Source organism: Diadema setosum, chromosome 8 (assembly GCF_964275005.1).
Source record: "Diadema setosum chromosome 8, eeDiaSeto1, whole genome shotgun sequence".
Lineage (NCBI taxonomy): Eukaryota > Metazoa > Echinodermata > Echinoidea > Diadematoida > Diadematidae > Diadema > Diadema setosum.
The window spans coordinates 40,736,338-40,760,589 of record NC_092692.1 but is presented as its reverse complement, the minus strand read 5'-3'; the positions used below and the strand labels follow the sequence as shown (position 1 = coordinate 40,760,589).

At 38.7% G+C, this 24,252-nt stretch overlaps 2 protein-coding genes across 2 annotated transcripts in view; both read right to left on the bottom strand.

The window, feature by feature from the left end:
- Nucleotides 1-1,829: 1,829 nt before the first annotated feature.
- LOC140231589 (large ribosomal subunit protein bL12m-like) lies at nt 1,830-7,764 on the bottom strand. Its single transcript, XM_072311736.1, has 5 exons — nt 7,685-7,764; nt 4,959-5,229; nt 4,614-4,691; nt 3,927-4,064; nt 1,830-2,686 (listed from the first exon to the last, which is right to left on the bottom strand). The coding sequence occupies exons 1-5, from the start codon at nt 7,750-7,752 to the stop codon at nt 2,570-2,572; spliced, it is 672 nt and encodes a 223-aa protein (XP_072167837.1). The 5' UTR covers nt 7,753-7,764; the 3' UTR covers nt 1,830-2,569.
- A 5,393-nt stretch (nt 7,765-13,157) lies between these two features.
- LOC140231591 (DNA-dependent protein kinase catalytic subunit-like) overlaps nt 13,158-24,252 on the bottom strand; it is a 119,973-nt gene continuing 108,878 nt past the window's right edge. Inside the window, exons 85-88 of the mRNA XM_072311737.1 lie at nt 22,383-22,584; nt 17,343-17,531; nt 16,732-16,865; nt 13,158-16,274 (exon numbers count right to left, since the gene is read on the bottom strand). Of these exons, the coding sequence (XP_072167838.1) occupies nt 16,070-16,274; nt 16,732-16,865; nt 17,343-17,531; nt 22,383-22,584 (730 nt within the window). The 3' untranslated portion in view covers nt 13,158-16,069. The remainder of the gene's footprint in view (nt 16,275-16,731; nt 16,866-17,342; nt 17,532-22,382; nt 22,585-24,252) is intronic.

The following is a 24,252-nucleotide window of genomic DNA, read 5'->3' as shown; positions in this document are numbered from 1 at the left end:
AGCTATAGTAGTCTTTTCATCCAGCCATGACTGGGCAGAAACTTCAAAAATTCAGAACTTTTTAACAGATTGTCCGATTTTGTTCAAACTCTCACTGATGTGTTCTACTAATATTGCTGCATTCACTCAACCCACATGTCTCTGAAGGTGAACTTGTCCTTTCAGGACCACTGTCAGGGTGTTAACCACACACTCCCATACACACCCATTGACCCCTGTGCAAAGTGAAAGTTTTGTACAGAGGGTTGAAAATAGAGCAAAATCTGAACCATAACTGTGAAATTAATCATGGATTTCATGAAACTGATTTATGCTTTCATATTTAACCACCTCCAACAAAATTGTACACTATTCGGCTATCACTCACATCAATGACAGTGTTATCTGATATATACACACGCATAGTTTATGAATTATTAAGAATCAAAGTGGGAAATGTTTTTTGAAACACCTAGTACTTCCTGCGTTCACTACAAGCGCATATTTTTGTCACTCATTTTATGTACATGTACAACTTAACTTCAACCGATCTGTTTCGCCGTAAATGTGTACATGGTGACTGTGACTATGTGGCTACTTATTTGCCTTTCAGGGAAAATGGTTGCCATTTCTGTGCTAAATTCAAGAATCTATGACCACATCTGTTGATGATTAAAGTGTTGTATAAAACAAACTGTGTATGGTCTTTACTCATGCAATGGACGACCAAGATTTCGCAACTCGGTGAAAGATGAGGCACACTATTCAACTCGGCTTCACCTTGTTGAATAGAGCGCCTCTATCTTCTATCTCGTGCAAAATCTTGTACCATCGCACTCATGACCATTCATTATTTTTGTAATAGCAGTGTTGTTCTTGGAAATTTCATATACTTTGCAAAGTTGAATCTTAGCATACACATTGTACATTGCGACTCACACCAAAAAAAAAAATCTGGCAAGTCATGTAGATGACTTTGATTAATACATTTTGTAGCAATAAGTCTTGCTATCATCACTCAACAACGATGTACCAGTACATTGTAACAGTAGCCCTCTTTCCATGGCAAGAACATTGGAGAAAAATCATACACTTAGCAAAGAAACAGGCAATTTTAATTCAAGGATTTTTATTTGGGGATCTTTCTTCAACCCCACTGTTGTCTCCTTGATGATTATGGTAATTAAACCATACTGTATTTGTCACCGTATTTTCTCATGCTATTAACCACCAATACATTTAAAAGAATCAATGGTTAATGAATGGACTGTTTCCACCTTTATTTCAAAGCACTGAGTAAATAAACAATTGTGCAAGATAATTCCTGAATGATTTTTACAGGCTGCTAGCATGATCATACTGACAAAGAATTGTTGAGGGGAATAAATGTCTGCCAAGCATTTGTTGCAATTTTTTGTTGTAATTTGTTGGAACTATTGTTGGCAGAGCCTGTGTCATGTCACCATCTCTTACACATTGTAATTAGCTATTTTCTCCATGCTAACCAATACTAATGCACACACACACATTCTCATCCTGATACATGGCTTACCTTTTTCTGTACACATACACACAAACACATTCTATAAAGTGTGCCAGAATGTCTGTGATTGTTCACATAATCTAAATTCAAGAAGACACATTTATTCCATCTGTTATTGTATTTTGTACTGCTTCGTTGAAAGAGCTAGCTTTGCTGTGATTACAGTGGTCATAGGTAAAGCAAGGGAATCTAGATGGGCAAATCGTGCCTGCTTGTTATGTCCTTTTACAGTAATGGTATCTTTTCATTTTTTCTTTCTTTCTCCTCTTTTTTTTTTTTTTTTTTTTGGGGGGGGGGGGGGGGGGTCACATTCACCGGCCATGTGCTATGACCTCACCCATATGCCTGCTGGTCACATTAAAAAAAAAAATAATAATAATACAATAACAAAAATGGCAGCTGCAGGAATGCAATAACTTCAGGGGGGAAAAGGGTTGGGGTAATATCGTCAGATGTAAGTGGAAACAACCTTTTTTCACATTCACTGGCCCTGTGCCATTACCTCATTCATATCAATTCAATAGTGATCATTGTGAAGCTTGAAAAGCAATTTTCCACACACAAGAGAGTTTATCATGGCATGCAAGCAACATCTCCTACCACATCACCATAATAAATAGAGTTAGATCAGACAAACAGAATGGTTCAAAAAATCAGACTCAGATATACCACAGTGATACTGGTCACAACCAAGTTTGCAAATTAACTCAGGTGACATCAATGCAAAACTCTCCTACTGGTTTGCACTATACACAAAATAATAATAATAATAATAATAATGTGCTTTTTGTTGATAATTTAGCTGCAACATACTTTAACTCAGTATTGTTGGACTTGATTCCAATGAAGGAAAAAAAAAATGTCCTCATGATGCAGTGAGTAGTTACAGCTTCAAAGTTCCTCTTGATCATTGTCCTATGAAATCCTGTGCAGAATGTTATCCGAGTTTGGCAGCTATTTTGCTGTCAAAACATGCCAAAAGCAAAAGTCACATCGATCGTTTTTCACTTGGAAAAGTTTCTATGGTTCACATGGTCCATGACATCCTCACTCTATCTCACATGTTGCTCCTGCAGCCTCCAGCTGTTTTTTGATCTCCTCTGCTTCAGTCTTACCAATGTCAGCTTTAACCACCTGTGGAATGGCCTCAACAAACTTTTTGGCCTGAGATGACAGAAAGAGTGAGTACTAAGTGGAACACAGCTAAGTGAATCATACTGGCAATCAAGTACTACCAAAAACAGAAGAAAAAACTTGCTTACTTCAATACATTGGGCATTCTCTCAATTAGAAGGTCCCCATATTTTGATACTTTTAATCATTTTTTTTTTCTGTAAGACTAAGTGAACTTTCACAAAGAAACAAAGTAACTAAGAGTTACTGTAATATGTATTTGGTGAGTCTGATTTTTCACAAATTTGGACTTTCCCACAATTTCGCAAGTGGTTAATATTTGCAATTGTGGAGTACAGTAATCAACAGAACAACCTAAGTATGCACATTGCAGTCATGGTCGGATCAGAGTTAATATTTTCTCATGTTGTTGAATTTGCAAATGAAGCTGTCACCACAGCCTGAAGTTTAATTTGAGTGGGAAGAGGAAACAAATTCCCAAAATTCATCTTGCTCTCCATCTCTATTTCACATTAGACCCAGTGATAATGACATATAATGGGCAATTGCCTAATCAAGCGTTTTGGCTATAGTGATTTGACTACGCAACATTAGGAAAGGGTGTCTTTTTGCTGATTTTCCAAGTACACTGTAGGCATGCTATTAAAAACACTTATTCAAACTAAAGCAAATATTCGCTGATGTTTCCTATGGTCAAAATGTCCTCTCATTGTGCATTCTCTTTTTAGAATTAAATCTTTTCTTATCCCAATAGAGAGTAATACAGTTTCTTTGCATATTCAGCATAAAACTGTCTCTTCAGTATGAAAAAAAAAATTGCATACAAAATATATATGCAAAAAGTACCTATTCTACAATGTGAGTGATTAGCAAATTCAACATGCCCGATAAAAACAAGCTGCATACACACACTTGGTATAAATTTGTCAAATTTCACAAGTCAACTGGCATTCACAAACTTAGCTTCTCATGTAAATGTTGTCTCCCATCACACAAATGTTTATTGTGTATATAGTCTCCAAGGGATAAAAAAGAAAGAAAGATGATTGAATTTCTTCAGAAAAGGTTACTCCATCACTGCAGTTCTAGATCACAAATTTAACAGCTTATGCAATTAAAGCAATTAGCCGAAAGTTTAAACTCGCATTATATTACATGAAATACATAGTGGTTTACAGTATGAGATCGTATAGAGCTGTAGACATGATTAAAACGCTTACAACTGTTATCAATCTCAGACTAAATTAGTAATTCATAACAACATCCTTACCTGTACTAGATTCATTCCTGATGTCAATGCCTTAATTTCTTTGATCAGCTTCACCTTGGTAGCTTCATCATATTTGGTCAGCTTTACTGTAAACTGTGTCTTTTCAACTGTTTTTACAGCATCTACTTCCTCCTCTTCCTGTAATAAGAAATAGATTATGGAATTAGCAAATCTTGGACTTAGCTTTATATACTGTAAGATCTGGAAAATTTCCGCTTGCATTTTAATTTTGCGAATTTCACGAGAGCCAAGATTCACAAAATTAAAATGCATGCAAAAGTTCTTGTCTACACTACTCGCATTAAATGTCAGTGGCAATTTGCTATACTTTTATGCTGCAAAAAAGGCCATCAGCTCCAATTCGTGAAAATTTCATGCCATGAAAATATTGTTTAAAGTGTGATATGTAGTTCCAAGGGAAACAAAGACTGCAATAGAAAACATTCTTCAAAACAAAGCACTTTGCATATCTTTAATATTCCCCGCAAAACATATAATATAAAGAAATCACATTTTCCCCCTACATCTATTCAAAAAATAGTCATTGACCTTAAAAGCAAACCTTCCATCCACTACTGACAACAGGCACAGGACCCATTGTAAGAATCTAGCCAAAATGAGGCCTCTTGAGACACTAAAGAAACACCAAACTCATAGCCCTCATTGACTTAGCAACATTCAACACACCTGTTCCACAGCTGGTGCTGCTACTCCTGGTACTGCTCCAACAGCCATGACCGGTGCATCTTGGATGTTCAGAGTTTTCTGTAAGACATTTCAACGTTCAAAGATTAACTTTTCAATGCCTACATAGTGAAAATGATCTCTTTCTACAATTTCAGATTGTAATTGTAAATCCAACAAAGTATAAGTCACTCTTGTTTCTACTTATCAACCAACCTCAAGATCACATTTTAGAAGCTTGTCAACGTAGCAGATACATGTAATATGCAAAGTTGTCATTACCCACTTTTTTTTTCAATCCACTGAGTCTACACTTACTTGAGGGTTGAATAAATGCACTTGACCTACCTTTAACAACTGATTAAGGTCACTGACTTCAACCAGAGTAAGAGATGCTATCTCATCTACCAGAGATCGGATTTTGTCAGAATACTGCTTGTCTTCATTATCCCTGGCTGGTGCTGTGATGGCTTCACTACTATGACATCGTTGGCTCCCTAAGGCACAGACAAACTTCTTCTGGTGCGCTGCACTGTAGTAGCTACACGTGGCAGCTAAACAAGAGTGACGTACTGGTTGTGAAGCTGGGAAGTGACCATCTGGGATGTTTAGTGGCTTCCTGGTAAATGCAAAAAGGGGATAAAAACACAATCAAACATGAGCAGTACCAGGTACTTAACTTGTTGAGAGTAGGTAGGCTTAATTATGGAGCATTCACTGATGAAATTTGAAATTAAGGAGTGTGTCCCTTTCAGTTATTCTAGTTTTGTATAAAGTCGGTAAAACTAGAAAATACAACTATTGGTATTCATACAGCAAGTTCTTTGTCCATCTCAAAAAAAATTCAGACGAAAATGACAATGCTGCATCAAAGTATGTGACCTATGCTTCAGACAACAATATGTCTAACTTTGATAGACAATGTCTCATACCCAGAGTAATTCATATCATTACCTCGAACTGACAATATCTCATATTGAAAACCATTCAATAGCTCATTCACACTACTGGTTTTTCTTTACATCTTGATTAATTTAAGTGTTCCCTGATTTAAGACTACAAATACATCGGCCTTCAAAACACAGTGTGGATGCTGAAGGAGACTTCCAGTGTCCTTGCGAAACTTTTCATGTTTGAGAAGGAAATTTTGAGAGGTGAGTGACCTTTGTCTTGCAATTGATAGTGCCCAGATGTATTCATCAAACATGGCAGCAGTGATTTGGTAAAACAACAGATTTGCATATAGTGTTAATTTTTAGCTTCAAGTTACTTGAAAGACACCATACCCCATATATTATGCATATAAATAGATGGCAAACTTTAGTTTCAGATTGTGTAGGCTGTGTATGCCATGAAACTTGCCTAGAGAGATGTTAGTTGTTTTGAGCATGACAACAATACAAAAAGAGGATTCCTCACCACCAACCAATGGCAATACTCTTTGCCGCCTACCAATCAGAATAGACATCAGCCATACAAGAAGGTACCACATAAATACCAAAAGATTCTAACTTCAGCAGGAGATCTTAGTGGGGGAACAGTATCAAATCCTTTCATGAGGTCCATACACAGTATCAATGCTACCACCCTTTCTGACACTCTTGTCTAAAGTGCCTTTAGCACATTTGATTTGTAGGCAATTGTGCACTTTATGGCCTTATGCTATCGGTGTGAGATCTTACCCTAATCGAGCAGTGCATGCAAATTCAAGTACTAGTACCTACGGCTATCAGGCACCATGGGTTCGAAAGCATGTGTTCCGGTACTGTGCTGTGTGCATGTGTGCGAGATTTCGTGTTGGGATGCAGTGTGTGTATGTGTCAACGAGAGTGAGCGTAACGAAAGCACTTACGGTACCGTACGCCACATGGTTGCTCTCACGCCCTTTCCTGCGCTGCGTGGCGTGATTGAGAAGAGACAAACAGGGTGCTGTGCATTGGCACACAACGAAATGCAACCAGTGGTAAACTTTCATTCTTCATTCATAATTTTATATGAATGGACGCTGTGTTATTATCTCAGACAGGGGATCAATATTAACCTATCACAGAGTAGAGGACATTATGTCCACTGCCTTGGCGAAATTATTCTGTGAAATAATGCAAAAAAAAATCTAAAATCTTATCCCAATTCATCAGTTTGTTGTGTTATATCTTCTACACAGTTACAGATTTACTCGCCCGATCATCTCCGACCAGATGCTGTGTGAAGCACTCACTTATGTACAGAAACAGGGCTGTGTATTACTCACACAAGCCTCGCAAGTGTGCAGTGTGGGTGGTTTGCATGATTTGTGATGGGGTTGGGATGGATGACATGACACGGTCTTGGAGGCATAAAAATATTCACGTAACTGTTGTAGCTAGCCAGGATGTTCAGAAATGGAAGCTATTGTATCACAGACTTACTGCCAACTTTCTCACATTATGCACCATGATCATCAAAGATCAAACTGATCATTGCAATTTTCGGCGATGTAACAAAAATTACAAATGTAAACATGGCCCACATTGTAATATTAAAAGCTTGATAATCCTGCAGCTAGATGGCAGTGCAGTGCCAGTGGAGAGGGCACACGATAACACGATCGCAGTGTCCGATGTGTCAGCTATGCAGCTAGCTAGAAGCACAATGCGTGAGGCAGGCTTTTTAGTAACCTTCCTTATTACTTGTCAAATGTCGTTTCATACAGCAGCAAGAGAAGCTCGCAAGCTGCTCCTCAGTGCGCAGTGGTTCATCATGGGAGATCACCTTGCTGATAGCGTAAGCTAAGGAAATGACGCTCTGATAATAGAGCCCTATTATAGGGCAGTGGCCGTAAAGTGCACTCGGCCAGCCACAAAGCTATAAATAGTATAATCTCAGAGCAGAGCGCAGCGACACATATCTAGTTATCAGCTAACACAATTCCCAAAGAGTGGGACTGAGCCCGACACTAAGATTACGCAAGCACGATAGCCCACAATAATCCAGGTCAGACGACCACAGCGAGGTATTAGTAACGACTACTTCTCGAAATATCAAAACGACAGTACAGCCGTCATGATGATCTCACAAATGAAACCTTTACATACCATCTAGGAATCAATTTCGCTTGTTGACGCATCGCCAAGCGAGCAGCGTTCATCGTGGTGGTCCTCATTATTACAACATATATACAGTGTATGTACCATGCTGGCGCTGGCATGCATGGGGTCTGTTGGTGGTATCTTCAAAGGGTCAAAGAGACAAGAAAATAACTCGTTGTTCAGTGGGCTGTTCACATGTTGTTGTTTTTTATGACTGTTATCATTATTTCTTTTCTTTTTTGCCTGTCAGAACGGCTCGACGTTCTTTCTCCAGGACCTGTAGGGCCTACTTTTTTTAATACAATGTATATTTGAAGAAGAGGTGCTGCTGAGGGCTTGTGCCGAAAGGGTGGCATGGTGGCGCGTCGCGTTAATGGGAACACCACCCTTCGTCCAAAGTCCCCCCCCCCCCCCCCGGTTTTGACGAAAATAAAGGGCGCGTTGGGAGCGTTGGATCGCGTCGCGTTGACTGGAACCCCACCCTCAAAGCCCCCCCCCCCCCCCCCCCGGTTTTGCCGAAAGGGTGCGTTGGTACTTTTTCTCATGTAATATTAAAGGACAAGTTCACCTTCATAGACATGTGGGTTGAGTGAATGCAGCAATATTAGTAGAACACATCATTGAGAGTTTGAGGAAAATTGGACAATCCGTTCAAAAGTTATGAATTTTTGAAGTTTCTGCTCACTCAAGGCTGGATGAGAAGACTACTATAGCTTGTGATGTCACATGAGTACAACGATATAAAGAAAGAATAATTCAACATATTTTCACTTTTCTCGCATAAGAAAAGAACACTCTCTCTTTCAGAAGGCAAGGGGAATAATATTACCCTTAACATATGTCAGGAACAAGTCGAAGAAATGTGCACTTTATTCAAATAGTAAAGTTTTGTGAAATTCTCTTTTTATTTTCTTTATATGGTTGTACGCATGTGACATCATACACTGTAGTCTTCTCATCCAGCCATGACTACGCAGATACTTTAAAAATTCATAACTTTTGAACGGATTGTCCGATTTTCCCCAAACTTTCACTGATGAGTTCTACTAATATTGCTGCATTCACTCAATCCACATGTATATGAAGGTGGACTTGTCCTTTAACCCTATAGCCCAAGCTATTTTGACCCTTCCCAGGCCCAAGGGGGGGGGGGGGGGGGGGGCACCATTGTGCCCCCTATATAACTTTGTTATTGTTTGATGTTTCATCGTCACATTTGGCACATGGGTAGAGCAACTCATAGTCTACATGACAAATTCACACATATAGGGCGCTATTTACCAAAGTAATATAAAGAAATACATAGGAAATATGCTAAAAACATGATTTTTCTGTATAATTTCTTTATCCCCAGTATATAATATGTCCTATCATAGACCAATATTTTTCATATTTGCCACAAATGATCTGCAAGTCAAAGCTCTTTATTTTTTATGGTTGACATTTCTCAAGGTCACCACATGGGGGCGCTATTCATAACAAAATAAAGAAATACATTATGAGACCTGTGATGTATTGTTTGGGATAGGTACATGCATAGTTATCATATTTCATATTCCCATAATATCGGAATTTTAAGTTTGCAGATTGATAATGTGATAAACAAATGATATTAGAGGTATAACTTGGGTGAAGGAATCAAAATGACACAAAATAGAATGGCAATCTTTGGAAAATACTGTTATTTTCAAGTATCTCTATTATATCTATTGTTTTATGGCATTTGTCACAGAAAAACAAAGGAAATAATAGGAAAAACAATTCAGGGCCATAATTACTTCACATTTTGCTCCTTCAGCAAATCTCAGCCTAGAAACGTCAATTTTATACATTATGATATGGTTAATTGGAATTGGAACAGAAAAATATGCAAAATCTGACTGACATGGTTGTCAGTTTATTGTTGCCATGGCAACCAGCAATATCAAATATAGATAAATTATATATCAAAATGTTCAGAATAAGATTTTAGGAAAAGTCACCAAATTTGGTTAAACCTGGATTAAGGACAAAGGAGTGGCGAATGAAAATCTGGTAGGGGGCACAATGTACGTGCCCCCCTTAGGCTTTATAGGGTTAAAAGACGAGTTTTGAATTTATATTTAACCAACTGATATTAAACAACAAATAACAATTAGACCAAACAGTAATTGGACGAAATGATGACTAGACCAACTGGTTATTAGACCAACTGATATTAAACAGTCTATTAGCTAGACCAACTGGCTGTAGACAAAGTGGTAATAGAGTGTAAACCGATCCGGAAGATAGCCTCTTTGAAATGGTTGTTTGAAGGTTAAATATAAATTCAAAACTCGTCTTTTAATATTACATGAGAAAAAGTACCAACGCACCCTTTCGGCAAAACTGGGGGGGGGGGGGGCTTTGGACGAAGGGTGGGGTTCCAGTCAACGCGACGCGATCCAACGCTCCCAACGCACCTTTTCGGCAAAACGGGGGGGGGGGGGGGGGGGCTTTGGACGAAGGGTGGTGTTCCCATTAACACGTAACGCGCCACCACCCACCCACCCTTTCGGCACAAGCCCTGCTGAGTGTATCTAATTTTTTTTTTTAGAAAAGGTCCTAATCCTAGTGTACCGATACGTGAGCAAAAAAGCAGAAACGACATTTTTAAGAAAGATTTTGCAGTCAGATGGAGGTCAAATGAAACTTTAGAAGACATTTTAACAAAGAATCGGTACAAGCCTGAAATTTTTGCAATTCTGCCTACATGCAGCTGTGCACTCCTGTGGTAAAAACAAACAGTGATATAAAGAAATTCTCATTACTACAAAGTTAAAGTACAGGACCCGTTATTATCATTTACATTACCTTTAAATACCTTATGAAATCTACAATGACATTTTGGTGTAACAAAAGAAAAGTGCCTGTCCCAAGGACTTCATTATAGCAGGAGTTATTGTCTGCCCACATTTTTGGAAAATTAGACATATATTTAGTGGAAGACACACGTACGTCAGAATGTATTGTGGCCCTAGAGTGAGGGATATAAGTGAAAAAAAAACCTACCGCCACATAAAAATCTTGTCAATTTAACGTATAGATTTTAAAAGTTCAAAAGATATTTTGCAACAATCAACTCAAAATGACATTACACAGGCTACAGCTTTAGCCTATATGCGACCTGAAAGTCATGAAAAGAAAAATATATATGAGGGAATGAGTTTGATCCCAAAATGGGTTATCATATACGTGCACCATTTTCAGGTTCGTCATTCATCAAAGTGAAATAGAACCTTCCAGTGATACATCACTTAATTGTTGCAAAACACAGGTAATTCTTGGAATTAAAATGATTGAAATATCCTATACTCACTTATTTCCTTTGTTGTTTTAGCAAGTAGATATTAAAAAGTGATCAGAATGGAGTTGACTTGTTTTTCTTGGAATATCAGTCTTCATATATTATTCATCTATATATATATATATATATCTACATACATACATATGATCCATCACACACACAGACATGAATTAAATACTCTTTGCCACATTGAAGGTAAAAATATGAGTAAAATGAAAATACACAAGACAGAGAAAAAAAGAGATGAAGCGAGATGAAAACATATAGCAGATTTTCAATTAAATAATTATGTTAATAAAAAATTATCTTAAAATCACCCCATACTCAATAAGCCCTTTTAAGATGCCTACCCAATTTGTTCCGTAACTCTGCAGCTGCCAGTCGAAGAGATCTCACTTCTTGAAATTTTTTTAGATATTGTAGAGGGTGGCTATCAAAATTTGAAGGTTTCTTGCCAAATGATATTTTGCTATCAACTGTTGCACACAGCCTAGTTCTTCAAAGCACGTGGTCATGAAACATGCATTGAAATCTTGAAGTCACTTCTCCGCTTGACTGGCAGCCAATGGAATTTTTTTAAGACTGATTTCATGCTTTTTAAGTTAAGTAAGAGTAAACAACATAGCCACAGAGTTTTGGAATTGTTGCAACCACCGTAGTATTGGATTTCATTATTTGATAAACTGTACAAGATACCATTACTAAAATCAAAGCAAGATATTGTGTGAACATGAACTATCATCTCTGTTGACTTTGTAGAAAGAAATGAATGAATATGTATATGTATATACATTTATATATATACATATATATATTAATCATTATTATTATTATTATTATCATTATTACTATTATTATTATTGTTATTATTATTATCATCATTATCATTATTATTACCATTATTATTATTATTATTATTATTATTCATTGGGAAGGCATAATTATCTTACCAAGATATGGAAAGGCATCTCAGTTTTAGGGGACCCTACTGCACACCGAGAGGTGTGGCAGCTCTCGATGTATTAAAGCATACAAATGTAGATACTGATCAAATTTCTAAAACTTGTTTAATCTTCTTACAAGGTTTTCTTTGGAACATATGTGCAATATTCGATTATTATTATTATTATCATTATTATTATTATTATTATTATTATTACTATTATTATTATTATTATTATTATTATTATTATTATAATTATTATTACTATTCTTATTATTATTACTATTATTATTACTATTATCATTATTATTATCATTATTCATTGGGAAGGCATAATTATCTTACCAAGATATGGAAAGGCATCTAAGTTTTAGGGGACCCTACTGCACACTGAGAGGTGTGGCAGCTCTCGATGTATTAACTCTTTATTTGCCATGATGGAAACCCCCTGTGTGCCATGTTATTCTGAGACACAAAGGTAGTCATGCTTTGAAAAAGATTTCTGTTTTTTCAATCTATATAACTTCTACAAATTTCTGTTAAGCCAGAAATAGTGAGCAAAGTTGAAGAGGAATGCCAAGCTTTGCTTTGATATAAAATGTATGACAAATCTATTTCTATTTATTTATTGATGACCACTTGCTACATTACTGTAAAGGCATGACTTTTGCACATGAAACCGTGAGAGAAACTTAGAATTTACACGCAAATTTAGTTGGAAACACCGCTTGATAGTCAATCACCAAATAGAATGCAAGCTGTATGTAAAAGGCAAAAAAGCGCAAGAAAAGCTTTCATTGTACCGCGGGATTAGGCGATTTATCGATCGGTTTAAGCGATTAGTGGGTTTGAGCAGAATATGCGAGGTTGGCACGCCCTCGACTGAGCAGGACATGCGAACATGGTACATAAAGAGTTATAGCATACAAATGTAGGTACTGATCAAATTTCTAAAACTGTTTAATTTTTTGCAAGGTTTTCTTCGGAATATATGTGCAATATTCAATTAAAAAATTCTGTGTCATACTAAAGTTCCTATTCCATCTTCAAGCAAGCTAACATGGTTCAGGGAGCCTCACTGTAATGAGCAGCTTAAAACCATAGAAAACCATGACCACACAACCATGCAAATTCACCTTATAAGCCCAGGATTTTGTTATATTATTCAATCTCATTATAATAATTTTCCACTGCAAAACAAAAAATTGCCATGACAGGTCATCCCAACACGGTATTTCTTTATTGAATTCAAAAGACATATGATGAAGTTATATGGCTTCTTAAAATTGTACATCACAAACAATGTGAATTTGACACTTGCAACACATTTGCCAAACAGGAACAAATTAACCGCCTTCTGCTTGTAAAAATGGGGAATGCATGACAGTAACAAGTAGCTTTGATCAGATAAGCATAATCATACTTTTCTTTGAAACAGTAATTTTTACAGCAGAAAGTCAGAGAATATTTCTTAGCTTTGAGTAAGATCAGTAATAAACAGGAGTCCTGACCGACTGCATGACATACAAAGTAGGCCTCTACAGACAGTTTGATTTGATGACGTACAGAGTAGGCCTCTACAGACAGTTTGATTTGACAACATACAAAGTAGGCCTCTACAGACAGTTTGATTTGACGACGTACAAAGTAGGCCTCTACAGACAGTTTGATTTGACGTGTATTTTTTTTCATGTAACATAAGGTGGCACCTCTGAGCCAAGACAAGCAGCTTGCTCATAAATCTGCATTCATCAAGAACCATAACTTAACACACAGTTGGTTTCAATTATGGTTGGTAATTTACAATAGTCAATCACATTTTTGGTACAATATTCAACTTCTTTACTCCTTTTTTCCCCTGTCAGTTCATATAAAGGTAACATACAATGTTATGAAATATTAATAATGCATGACAGTACAGAGTACCACTAAGTGTATTAGAACTAGATAACAAGTAGGTGTGTGTAGGTTTCCTTGATTCTGAACAGTGCATTTCTACTGTTTGGATGAGTGGCAAGTACAACAAACATAAGAGTAAACACCAACTTGTTTGACCAAGAATATTAATATGGCACAAAAAGATTTCAGAATGTCCTCTCTCCCTTGAACATAAACCATGAATGCATACTTTGACATCAGTATATAAAAAGAAATCCAACACATAAAACCTTTTTTTTCAAGCAGACTTGTCCACTGATCCTAAGAAGAGGTTACATGCATTGCATCCATTATTGACTAATCAAAGGCTGTAACAGTGTGTCAGGCTGAATTACATTAATCCATTTCTACCAAGAGTCTTTACTTTAGTGAGTTAAGTTCACATGAAGTTCATATAAGAATACAATCTTATTGACAGCATCAGCAGAACTATCCTCTGCATTTCAGTCCCTGTGATACTTCACACTGAGTCAAAGCAGCCTACACACACAGGCTAAAAATGTTTGTACTGTCTAACTCTGAATATCAACTCAGATTCAAGACAATCTTCAATCCTTTTTATGAGTATCAAATATGAAAAACTATAACCACAGTTTATCAAACATTTTGTTATTGATAGAGAGTGAAATGTATTAAAACACAAAGCATGCAAAGATAACACTCGACAGAACTCCAGTGAATCATACCAACACAGTATGATTCATAACAATTGGATAAGGAATGTAGTCTGATATCATTAACTCTTTTCCCTGTCACTCAAATTAACAGTATTTGATTGGTTGCAAGAATACCAGATGCAACATGCTTTCAATGCTGGTGCATTTTTTATTTTTTTTTTTGGATGTCTGCACTGTTAATAAAAAAAAAAGACTTTACAAAAGACACTAAACTTAACGAGAAGTCCTAACATTCAACTCTGGCACTATGACATCTCAGCCTCAATGAAATCTATTTCCAGTCTTCGCATGACGTCACAGGATTACAAGAATTAAGTGTACAAGAGCTGAAGTTTGTGTATTCTGAGTGTAGCAATGTTAAATCTAAAGTAAAACTAATTAAGCCTTGGATACATACAGATAAAAGTAGGTTCATTCACATGTGTATGGTCTTATTACATTGATCTTGCTTCTCCTGACTGCACATCACCATTTTACACTGTTACAAAACACAGATAAATCTCTTTTAGTACATTGTTCTAAGACCTGTATGTTTTACAGAAAGGTTGGATCTTTGTAAAAGATGATATTGTAACACTTATTTCCTAATCATGTCTCATCACATGAAACATTAATCATGGAGGATGTTCCGTAACACTGGCATAACATGTTCAACGTTAATACAACATGTACATAACTTATAAGTATCACAGAAAATTGTGAATGCTTATTTCAGCCTCTGAATGTTTCCCTCTTTACAGACTGAAAGTTCAAATCCACAGTCATAGACATTAAGATTTCCTGTACAAGAAAACTCCAAGGAAATGTCTGCATCATTAAACTCAGGAGACTACAAGGTCATGAGATATGCTATATTTACCTGTTTTTAGCAGACAACTCCCGTGGACACCTCAGTCTGTCCTTACAACTCTAATTTTCCTCTCATGCTGCATAATACATGTATTTGTAATTTGAATCAAAACAGTATTACTGACACAAGGAACTCTCGACATACAGAAGGAATGCTACTTCATGCACTGACTGGAATTTGGTTTTCTTCTTGTTTTGATTTTCCTTCATACACTCTAGCCTCCTATCAAAGCCTATATCTAGCATGCTTATCCAAACCCTCTACGATATTCTGAAGTGATTTATTTCACAATCAAATTGAAGAGACAGTAGCGCTCTCATCTCTTACTGCTTTCTCAGATGATTTCAGTTCAACACTGCTGTCAGACATTACCAGAGTGCACATAAAATTCAGTATGGTCTTACAATGAGAAACATCTAGTCTCCTTTCAAACAAGTTCACATTGTACTGCCTAGACTTGTCCTCTTCCATTCCAAGTACGTATATTAGTGTGGGATCCTCACCCCCTGTAGATCCAGGCTTGATGTGCTAGATCCATTCCAAGTACATATTAGTGTGGGATCCTCACCCCCTGTAGATCCAGGCTTGATGTGCTAGATCCATTCCAAGTACATATTAGTGTGGGATCCTCACCCCCTGTAGATCCAGGGTTGATGTGTTAGATCCAAGGCTCCCATCCCTGCCATGTCCTACCTAGGATGTTAGGGTCAGTAGCTTGGTCAATCAGACATGCCACCTGGTCCTCCACACTAAGGCCTCTCTCTGGACACTGAGCTCTCTTGGAACCACCGTCTCCACGACACGCACTCTTGAACGCTTTACACGGACCTTGATTTTTAGAATGGCCCAAGTCCAGCTCTTTCCTAAACATTGAGAAATAATATAAAGCACTATCAAGTTATACCACAGTAAAATGCCTTCCATGAATGCCTTCACAAACATTCTGAAAAGACTTATTTCAGGACTGAGATGGGGATTGGTCTTCTTGGTGAAAGTAGACATGTTCTTCTGGATTATTTTTTTCTAATATCACACACCACACACACGTAATAATTAGATCAGCAGTGAATGAAAGTAAGACACAGGAATCTAGTGTGCAAAGGAAATTGTTTGTTATGAACCTTATGTCATATTCAGTGGCTGTACACATTTTTTCATGGAAAAGAGATTGACACAAACATTATTTTTAAAACCGGCCGTGACAAATTTGAATAAATCACTATTTTCACATGCTAATTCTGCAAAGAAATACCATGAAAATTCGAGGCACATACTGCTGTAACTACAGTAAGTATGTATCAGAAAGAATGTGATAATAACCTTGTAATGTACGTTGGGTTTGCTCCTTCCAGCTTGAGACGAGCATAGCTAATCTTCTGCTTGGGATACCACGCACTGTCCTCCTGGTCTTTCACTGACAGGCGGAGTGTGGCTGCCTGCTTCCTGGCAAAGCTCTATGGAAATAAAAATTAGTTTTGACACTGAAAAATCAGCATTTTTACTAGATTATTGGCATAGTGGTGAATAGAGCTTGACATGCAGTGATTAATGACCAGCACTTTTATTTTCTCTCAGACAGTCTGAAGACAAAACACAGCAACAGTATTTTCTGTCTCTCAGAGAAAATAAACTGACCAAAATGAAGAAGATCTACTGTAGTGTCATGGAAGAAACAGAGCATTCGGAGGCAAACACAAATCAGCTGGTCTCAAACAAAACAGAGGAGTTGCAGCATGTCTGTCAGTCATGTAGACATGATCAGTTGAGTTCCCTAACTGCCAACTAATTCAGGATGGGTGTTCTAAAGCTGCTTCCAATAATAAACAAACAAACAAATATTAAAAAACCCATGTTAATCATTGTCTTATGGTAGTATTAAAGGAATAAACATGCTATATCTTCAAGCTGAGATATCATATTCTTTCTCTCACCTTCCAGTCAACCGATGGCTCCTTGATGAAAACATCCATGGTGTTCAGCAGCAGCTCGTGGTTCTGGCGAAGAGCTCGCAATACATACACCATGGAACTTTGAAGTATGCCCTCAATTTTCATTGGTTGCATTACGTTGACAATCTGATTTGTCAGTCTGAACGGAATCAACTCTGGAATGGGAAGGAACTGCAGAACACAGAGATTGGTTAATGGGGATTTGGTAATGCAAATCAAGCACAAATTTGAACACTAACAAACCCCTAAGACTTCTTGGTATATCATACCAATATGATACCAATAAGAGAAGAATTGTGCTTATTGTAGAATAATGTAACACGGACTGAATTAAGACTATCACGGATGAAACGTATTGTCAACGTTCTGAGTATCACGTGTGGACCCCATATTAAAGTTCCAAATAAAACGGCAATTATGGTTTCCTTTTACCCTCTTTTGCGTGATTCTACATGGTGGCAGCGGCGGTAAACGAACTATGGAGAAAAATCTGCCTTTACCAGAAAGTTTCAAGAAAATTGCTGGACTAAATCAGGCAGAACAGTGGTCGAAATGGCTTCGGAGATTCAGCCGCTATCGCACTGCATCGGGGCTTGCAGAGCAAGCAGACAGCGAACAGGTCAGTACACTATTGTACGCAATGGGTGATTGTGCTGATGACATACTAGTAACGCACGGAGTGAATGAATCAACAGCGAAATATGATGAGGTGATCACGGCAATGAACAAATATTTCAATCTACGGAAAAACACTATTGTTGAGAGAGCAAAGTTCAACAAACGCACACAGCGCCCGGGTGAAAGTGTTGACTCATTTATCAATGACCTGTACAGATTAGCTGAAGACTGTGAATATGGAACATTGAAAGATGAGCTGATAAGGGACAGAATAGTGGTTGGAGTGCTTGATGATGCCTTATCAGATCACTTGCAATCACGAGAGGACTTAAACCTGACCAAAGCAGTACAACTAAGCAGACAAACTGAAGCAAGGAAACAAAATAAGAACGTTGTCAGAGGGGAATCAGAGGGTACAAAATCAGACCCGACTGTTGAACATGTTGGCTTCAAGCATAAGCCTATGGCTACAAATACGCGGGGCAAATCGTTCACTTCACACAACCAGGGAAGTGGGAAGACGTCCATTCCATCACAAGGTAACTGTAAATGGTGTGGCAGAGCTAGACATAACCGCATAAATTGCCCTGCAAAAGACGTAAAGTGTCATCAATGTGGAAAGATGGGCCACTTTCAGTCTGTGTGCCATAGCAGAAAGCCTCCACCAAACAAATACAAAGACAAACAAAAACAAGGGAGAGTCCATGAAATAGATGGAGCGGAAGGAGATGATGATTCCTTTCTTGAGGTTCCCTTCCTCGGTGAAGTCCGAGAAACAGACAAACAGTACTGGGGTGCTGATATTCAAGTGAATGGAAATGAAACAAACTTCCAGTTGGACACTGGTGCTGCAGTTTCAGTACTCTCAGAATCTATGCCATGGCTGGACAAAAGCATTCTTCAGCCAACAAGTAAGAAACTACATGGTCCAGGAGGGAAAGTTCTTACAGTCATTGGGCAAATGAAAGCAAACCTGCAGTACAAAGACAAACAAATCACAGAAACAATGTATGTGATCGAAAATCAACCATGTTCACTGCTCAACAGAACGACTGGAGAACAGCATGTACAGATTTGAGACTCATCGTCCTTGTCGGTGAACTTGACAATCAAGGGGACACTTGTTTCAAGGACTGGGACATCTGAAAAGGACACACCATATCACCCTGTCTGCGGATGCTAAACCACATTGTTTGTATGCACCGAGAAAGGTCCCCCATCCTCTGCTTCCCAAAGTGAAAAAAGAACTGGACTCAATGCTTCCACAAGGAGTGATTTCTCAGGTGTCAAAGCCTCCAAAATGGTGCTCAGGGATGGTCCCAGTGCCCAAGACAAACGGGTCAATACGAATTTGTGTGGATCTCACCCAACTCAACAAAGCAGACGAACGAGAAATCCACCCGATGTCGTCTATAGATGAAAGCCTCGCCAAGCTAGGAAAAAGCTCTATATTTTCCAAACTCGATGCAAACAGCGGGTTTTGGCAGGTACCGCTAGATCAGGAATCAAGACTCCTGACCACGTTCATCACACCATATGGGAGATTTTGCTTCAACAGACTACCCTTTGGCATAGCGTCAGCACCGGAGGTCTTCCAAAAGACAATGTCATCCATCTTGGAAGGACAGGATGGGGTCATTTGTCACATGGATGATGTGCTGATACATGGACAAAATCAAAAGGAACATGACACCAGAGTGCGGGCAGTCCTTCAACGCCTACATGAAGCAGGACTCACACTGAATGACAAATGTGAGTTCTCACAGCAGCGGGTGAAATTCCTGGGGCATATCATCGATGAAACTGGTGTGAAGGCTGATCCAAACAAAATGAGAGCGATCAGAGAATTCCCAGCCCCCAGGAATGTAAAGGAACTCCAACGGTTCATGGGCATGGTGAACCAGGTAGGAAAGTTCATACCTGGACTTGCAGACATGAACGAGCCTCTACGTCAGCTTCTATGCAAGGACAATGCATGGAAATGGGGAGAAGAACAGCAGAGGTCTTTTGAGCGAATCAAAGACAAGCTAGTATCACCTGAGGTATTAGCCCACTATGACCCAGGACTCCCTACAATCATCGCCGCAGATGCATCCAATACAGGAAAGGGGGCAGTCCTGTATCACGTGCAGTCAGATGGAAAGTGCAGGCCAGTGTGCTATGCATCACGCTCACTCACAGAGAAAGAACAGAGGTATGCAGTGATAGAAAAAGAAGCTCTAGCAGCAACATGGGCATGCGAGAAGTTCACAGACAATGTCCTTGGTCTACACTTCCAGGTAGAGACTGACCACAAACCACTGGTCACACTCTTGAACTCCAAAGAACTAGCAAAAATGCCCCAAAACTTCAACGGTTCAGATTGCGGATGATGAGATTTGATGCAAGGACAGTCTACGTTCCAGGAAAGCAGCAGTTGACGGCGGATACCCTATCACGCGCACCTGTCATGATGCCGGGAAAGGGTGAGGTCACCTTGGTTGACGAGGTTGAAACATTCGCATCAGCCACAACCGCGAATCATCAAGCATCCAAAGAAAGACTGGATCAAATCAGAGAAGCACAAAATTCAGATGAAATATGAGCTCAAACCAGACAGTACTGTGTCAAAGGATGGCCAGATTACATGCCACACAATCCAGTCCTGAGACAGTACATGAACACAGAGAACACTTGACCGTTGTTGATGATCTGTTGATCTACGATGAGAGATTGGTGATTCCTACGATCCTGAAAATGGGCATCCTCCAGAAACTACACCAAGGACATTTGGGAATCACAAAGTGCAGAGCAAGAGCAAAAGAATCAGTGTGGTGGCCTGGTCTATCCAAGAATGTGGAGGAAATGATTTCCAGATGCATAACATGTGCCATCCACCGCCAAGAGACGAAAGAGCCACTGATGACATCGTCATTTCCTACAAGGCCATGGGAATGACTAGGAATGGACCTCTTTGAACACAAAGGAAAGTTGTTCTTGATAGTAGTTGACTACGACTCAAGATGGATCGAGGTCAAAGTACTACGTGGCCAATCTTCGGAAGCAGTGATCCAATCACTAAAGGAGATTTTTGCAACCCATGGGATTCCGAATTTGGTAATCTCGGACAATGGACCACAATTTGCAAATGAAAACTTCCAAAAGTTCACCAAGGAGTATGAAGTTGTCCATATAACCAGTTCAACAAGATATCCACAAGCAAATGGTGAAGCAGAGAGGGGAGTGCGCACAGTGAAGGCCTTGCTGAGGAAAAACAAGGACATCCAGCTTGCACTCCTAAGCTACCGGTCGACACCATTGCAGAATGGTATGGCACCATGCGAGCTCCTCATGGGAAGGCGACTGAGGACGCAACTTCCTGTTCTCCCTCAAACACTCATGCCTAGAGTGAAAACACAGGACTTGGAGAATGTGAGAAAGAAGGACAAATATCGCACAAACCAAATGGCGAACTATGACAGGCGCCATTCATCGCATGTTCTCCGAGACCTTCAGCCAGGAGATGCCGTCTGGGTTCGAGATCAAGCTCGCTTCGGAGAGGTAATGGGAAAAGCAGAACAGCCGAGGTCCTACCATATCCAGACAAAACAGGGGATAGTGCGACGGAACAGAAGTGCCTTGGTTGCTCTCCAGGGGCAGCCATCCACAATGCCGCAGCAGGATCCACCAGAAGAGGTTTACGTGGAGGTGCCACAGGACAACCGAGTTGCTGAGCCGGAGGCATCTTCGAGTCCACCATGAGCCTAGCAGGTAACCAGGGGCCGACAGGGGGACTCACAACCACGAGCGCCGCCTGAGACGAGAACTCGATCTGGTCGTCTAGTAAAACCACCACAGCGGCTCTCGATTTGAGAATAAAAAACTAAAATAATGAGCTAACCTAAAATAGAATTTGGGTTGAAATTTTTGGACTTTTGGATATGTATCAGAATGAAAGTTTGGACTGATTTATTAAACACTCTTTCTAAAATAGAAACTTAAAAGGACTGGTGAAGAATGTAATAAGAACTGTTCGACTGAAGAATTTGATTTCAACGGAGTTTGAATATATTTCAAACGGAACTTTGGACTGTGAGATTAATTAGCTTGGGGGGAGATGTAGAATAGTGTAACACGGACTGAATTAAGACTATCACAGATGAAACGTATTGCCAACATTCTGAGTATCACGAGCGGACCCCATATTAAAGTTCCAAATGAAACAGCAATAATAGTTTCCTTTTACCCTCTTTTGCGTGATTCTACACTTATGAGGTGCATGTACTGCTATAAAGCCCTCATTGCATTTGTTTGTTATGCTGACAGATTGGTTGGTTCAGAAAAAGCAAAACACAAAATAAATATTTAAAAAAACAAGACCAAAGGAAGACAAGTAAACCACAACAAACAAATATCATCACTCACCTGCGTGGCTGAACCAAAGGAGTGACCAAAGTCAATGCCCACTATACGTCCAGTTTCAAGACTGACCAGGAAGTTGGAAAGATGGCGGTCACCGATACCCAAGATGTATTGACAAATACAGAGTACAGCGTATGAGTGAGCAAACTCAGCTCGGAGGGTGAGGAAAGCCTCTGGAGATGAACTCAGCTGCATGAAGGCACGTCTAGTAATGTATTAAATGATATGAACAGGCACATTTAGTAATATATCAAATGGCATATGAACAGGCACGCCTACTAACTTATCAAATGGTATAAACAGACACGCTTTGTAACATATCAAACAGTATGGTGGTATACAGCCACCTCTCATAACACATCAAATGATATAATATATAAATATACATGCCATAACTTGTAACGAATCAATTTGGATTTACATGCACTGATTACTCCAGAATACTAGTACTGCTTTACTGAGCTAACCCTTCCGTTCTTCACACACCCACTCCTGCTAATCCTTTCAAAATGTAACTTCTTCTCAATGCAAACTGATACAGGATAAAGTTTACTACAAATAATTCACTCTCATTGTAAAAGCTACATTAGGCCTCCTTGCAGCCTAAGAGCAGCCTCTAAATCATTGCTGTTTCACAAAGACATTGGAAGTAAGAAAAGTCATAAACTTTGGATATGATTACTTTATATGTCCCATGCTACAATCAGTGCAAGGAAGGCTAAATACTGCACATATAAAAGACTGAGAAAATCAATCATGAAACCTATAAAGATCTATATACTTTACCTCTGGAGCAGTAGTGGAAGTATGCATACTAAATCAAAAGATCTACACCTGATTCAAACCTGATTCAAACCTATCATTTACAGGATGCAGAATGGGCTGTTGCTAATTGCTAACCACTGTTATACATGTACAGCTGTAGATGCTAATTTGTTTTAGCAATACATTTTATTTCCCCAGAGCCATTTCTTACTTTAAACTGACACCTATATTGTTCAGGTAACCTGAAACTTTCTGAAATCATATATTTCTCCATGAATAATGATTTTTCGGTAAACACTCTCCCGTACATGTAGGTTTTGCTTCATTGTTGTGACTGTATTTATTGAACTTTCCATATCAAAAATGCAAACAGTAGATTGGATTTGCTGTTAAGCAGCAGCCACAGTGACTAAAACTGCTGTATTTTGTGACTTATTTGACCAATCTTTTACTTGAACAAAGGCCTCAGTTAGGGAACATGTAGATCATGTATTCACAGACTTGACTGTTTGATAGTAAAGGTTTCAATGTCCTTGCATCACTCTTTACAGCATGTGATAACTAGATATATCGCTACGGCAACCGATATGCCTCCGCCATAATGCATGGTTCTCCTAATACATGTAGGTCTATAGTACAATGTCTTGACAATGTGTGATGACAGTTTCACACAATTGGCAAAATATTAAAATGACAGGTTTGACACAAATGTGCTGAATGTTCACTTTCCTAGAACTAGGTTCAATTGGACGAATGATTAAAACGTCAGAGTGCAGGTATTTGGGGAACTGATGATTTTTACTTGACTTTTGACCCTTTTATAAGTTTATGCATTGAGTAATTCTCAAGGTATTGAGAAAAAGTATAATTTCAATATCAAATGGGAAAATAGCATTATCTAAACCTGGCCTTTGACCTTTGACCTCACAGTTCCAAAGAGAATCACTGTTAGGTTGAACATGCATAAATATGTAAGTTTCATGATGATACCTTGAGTTACTTTTGAGACATGGAGGAAAAAGTGCAATACAGCACTTTCACTTGACCTTTGACCTTTTGACCTTTGACCTTTTGGCAAAACTTCTCACAGAATATATATTGGGTAATA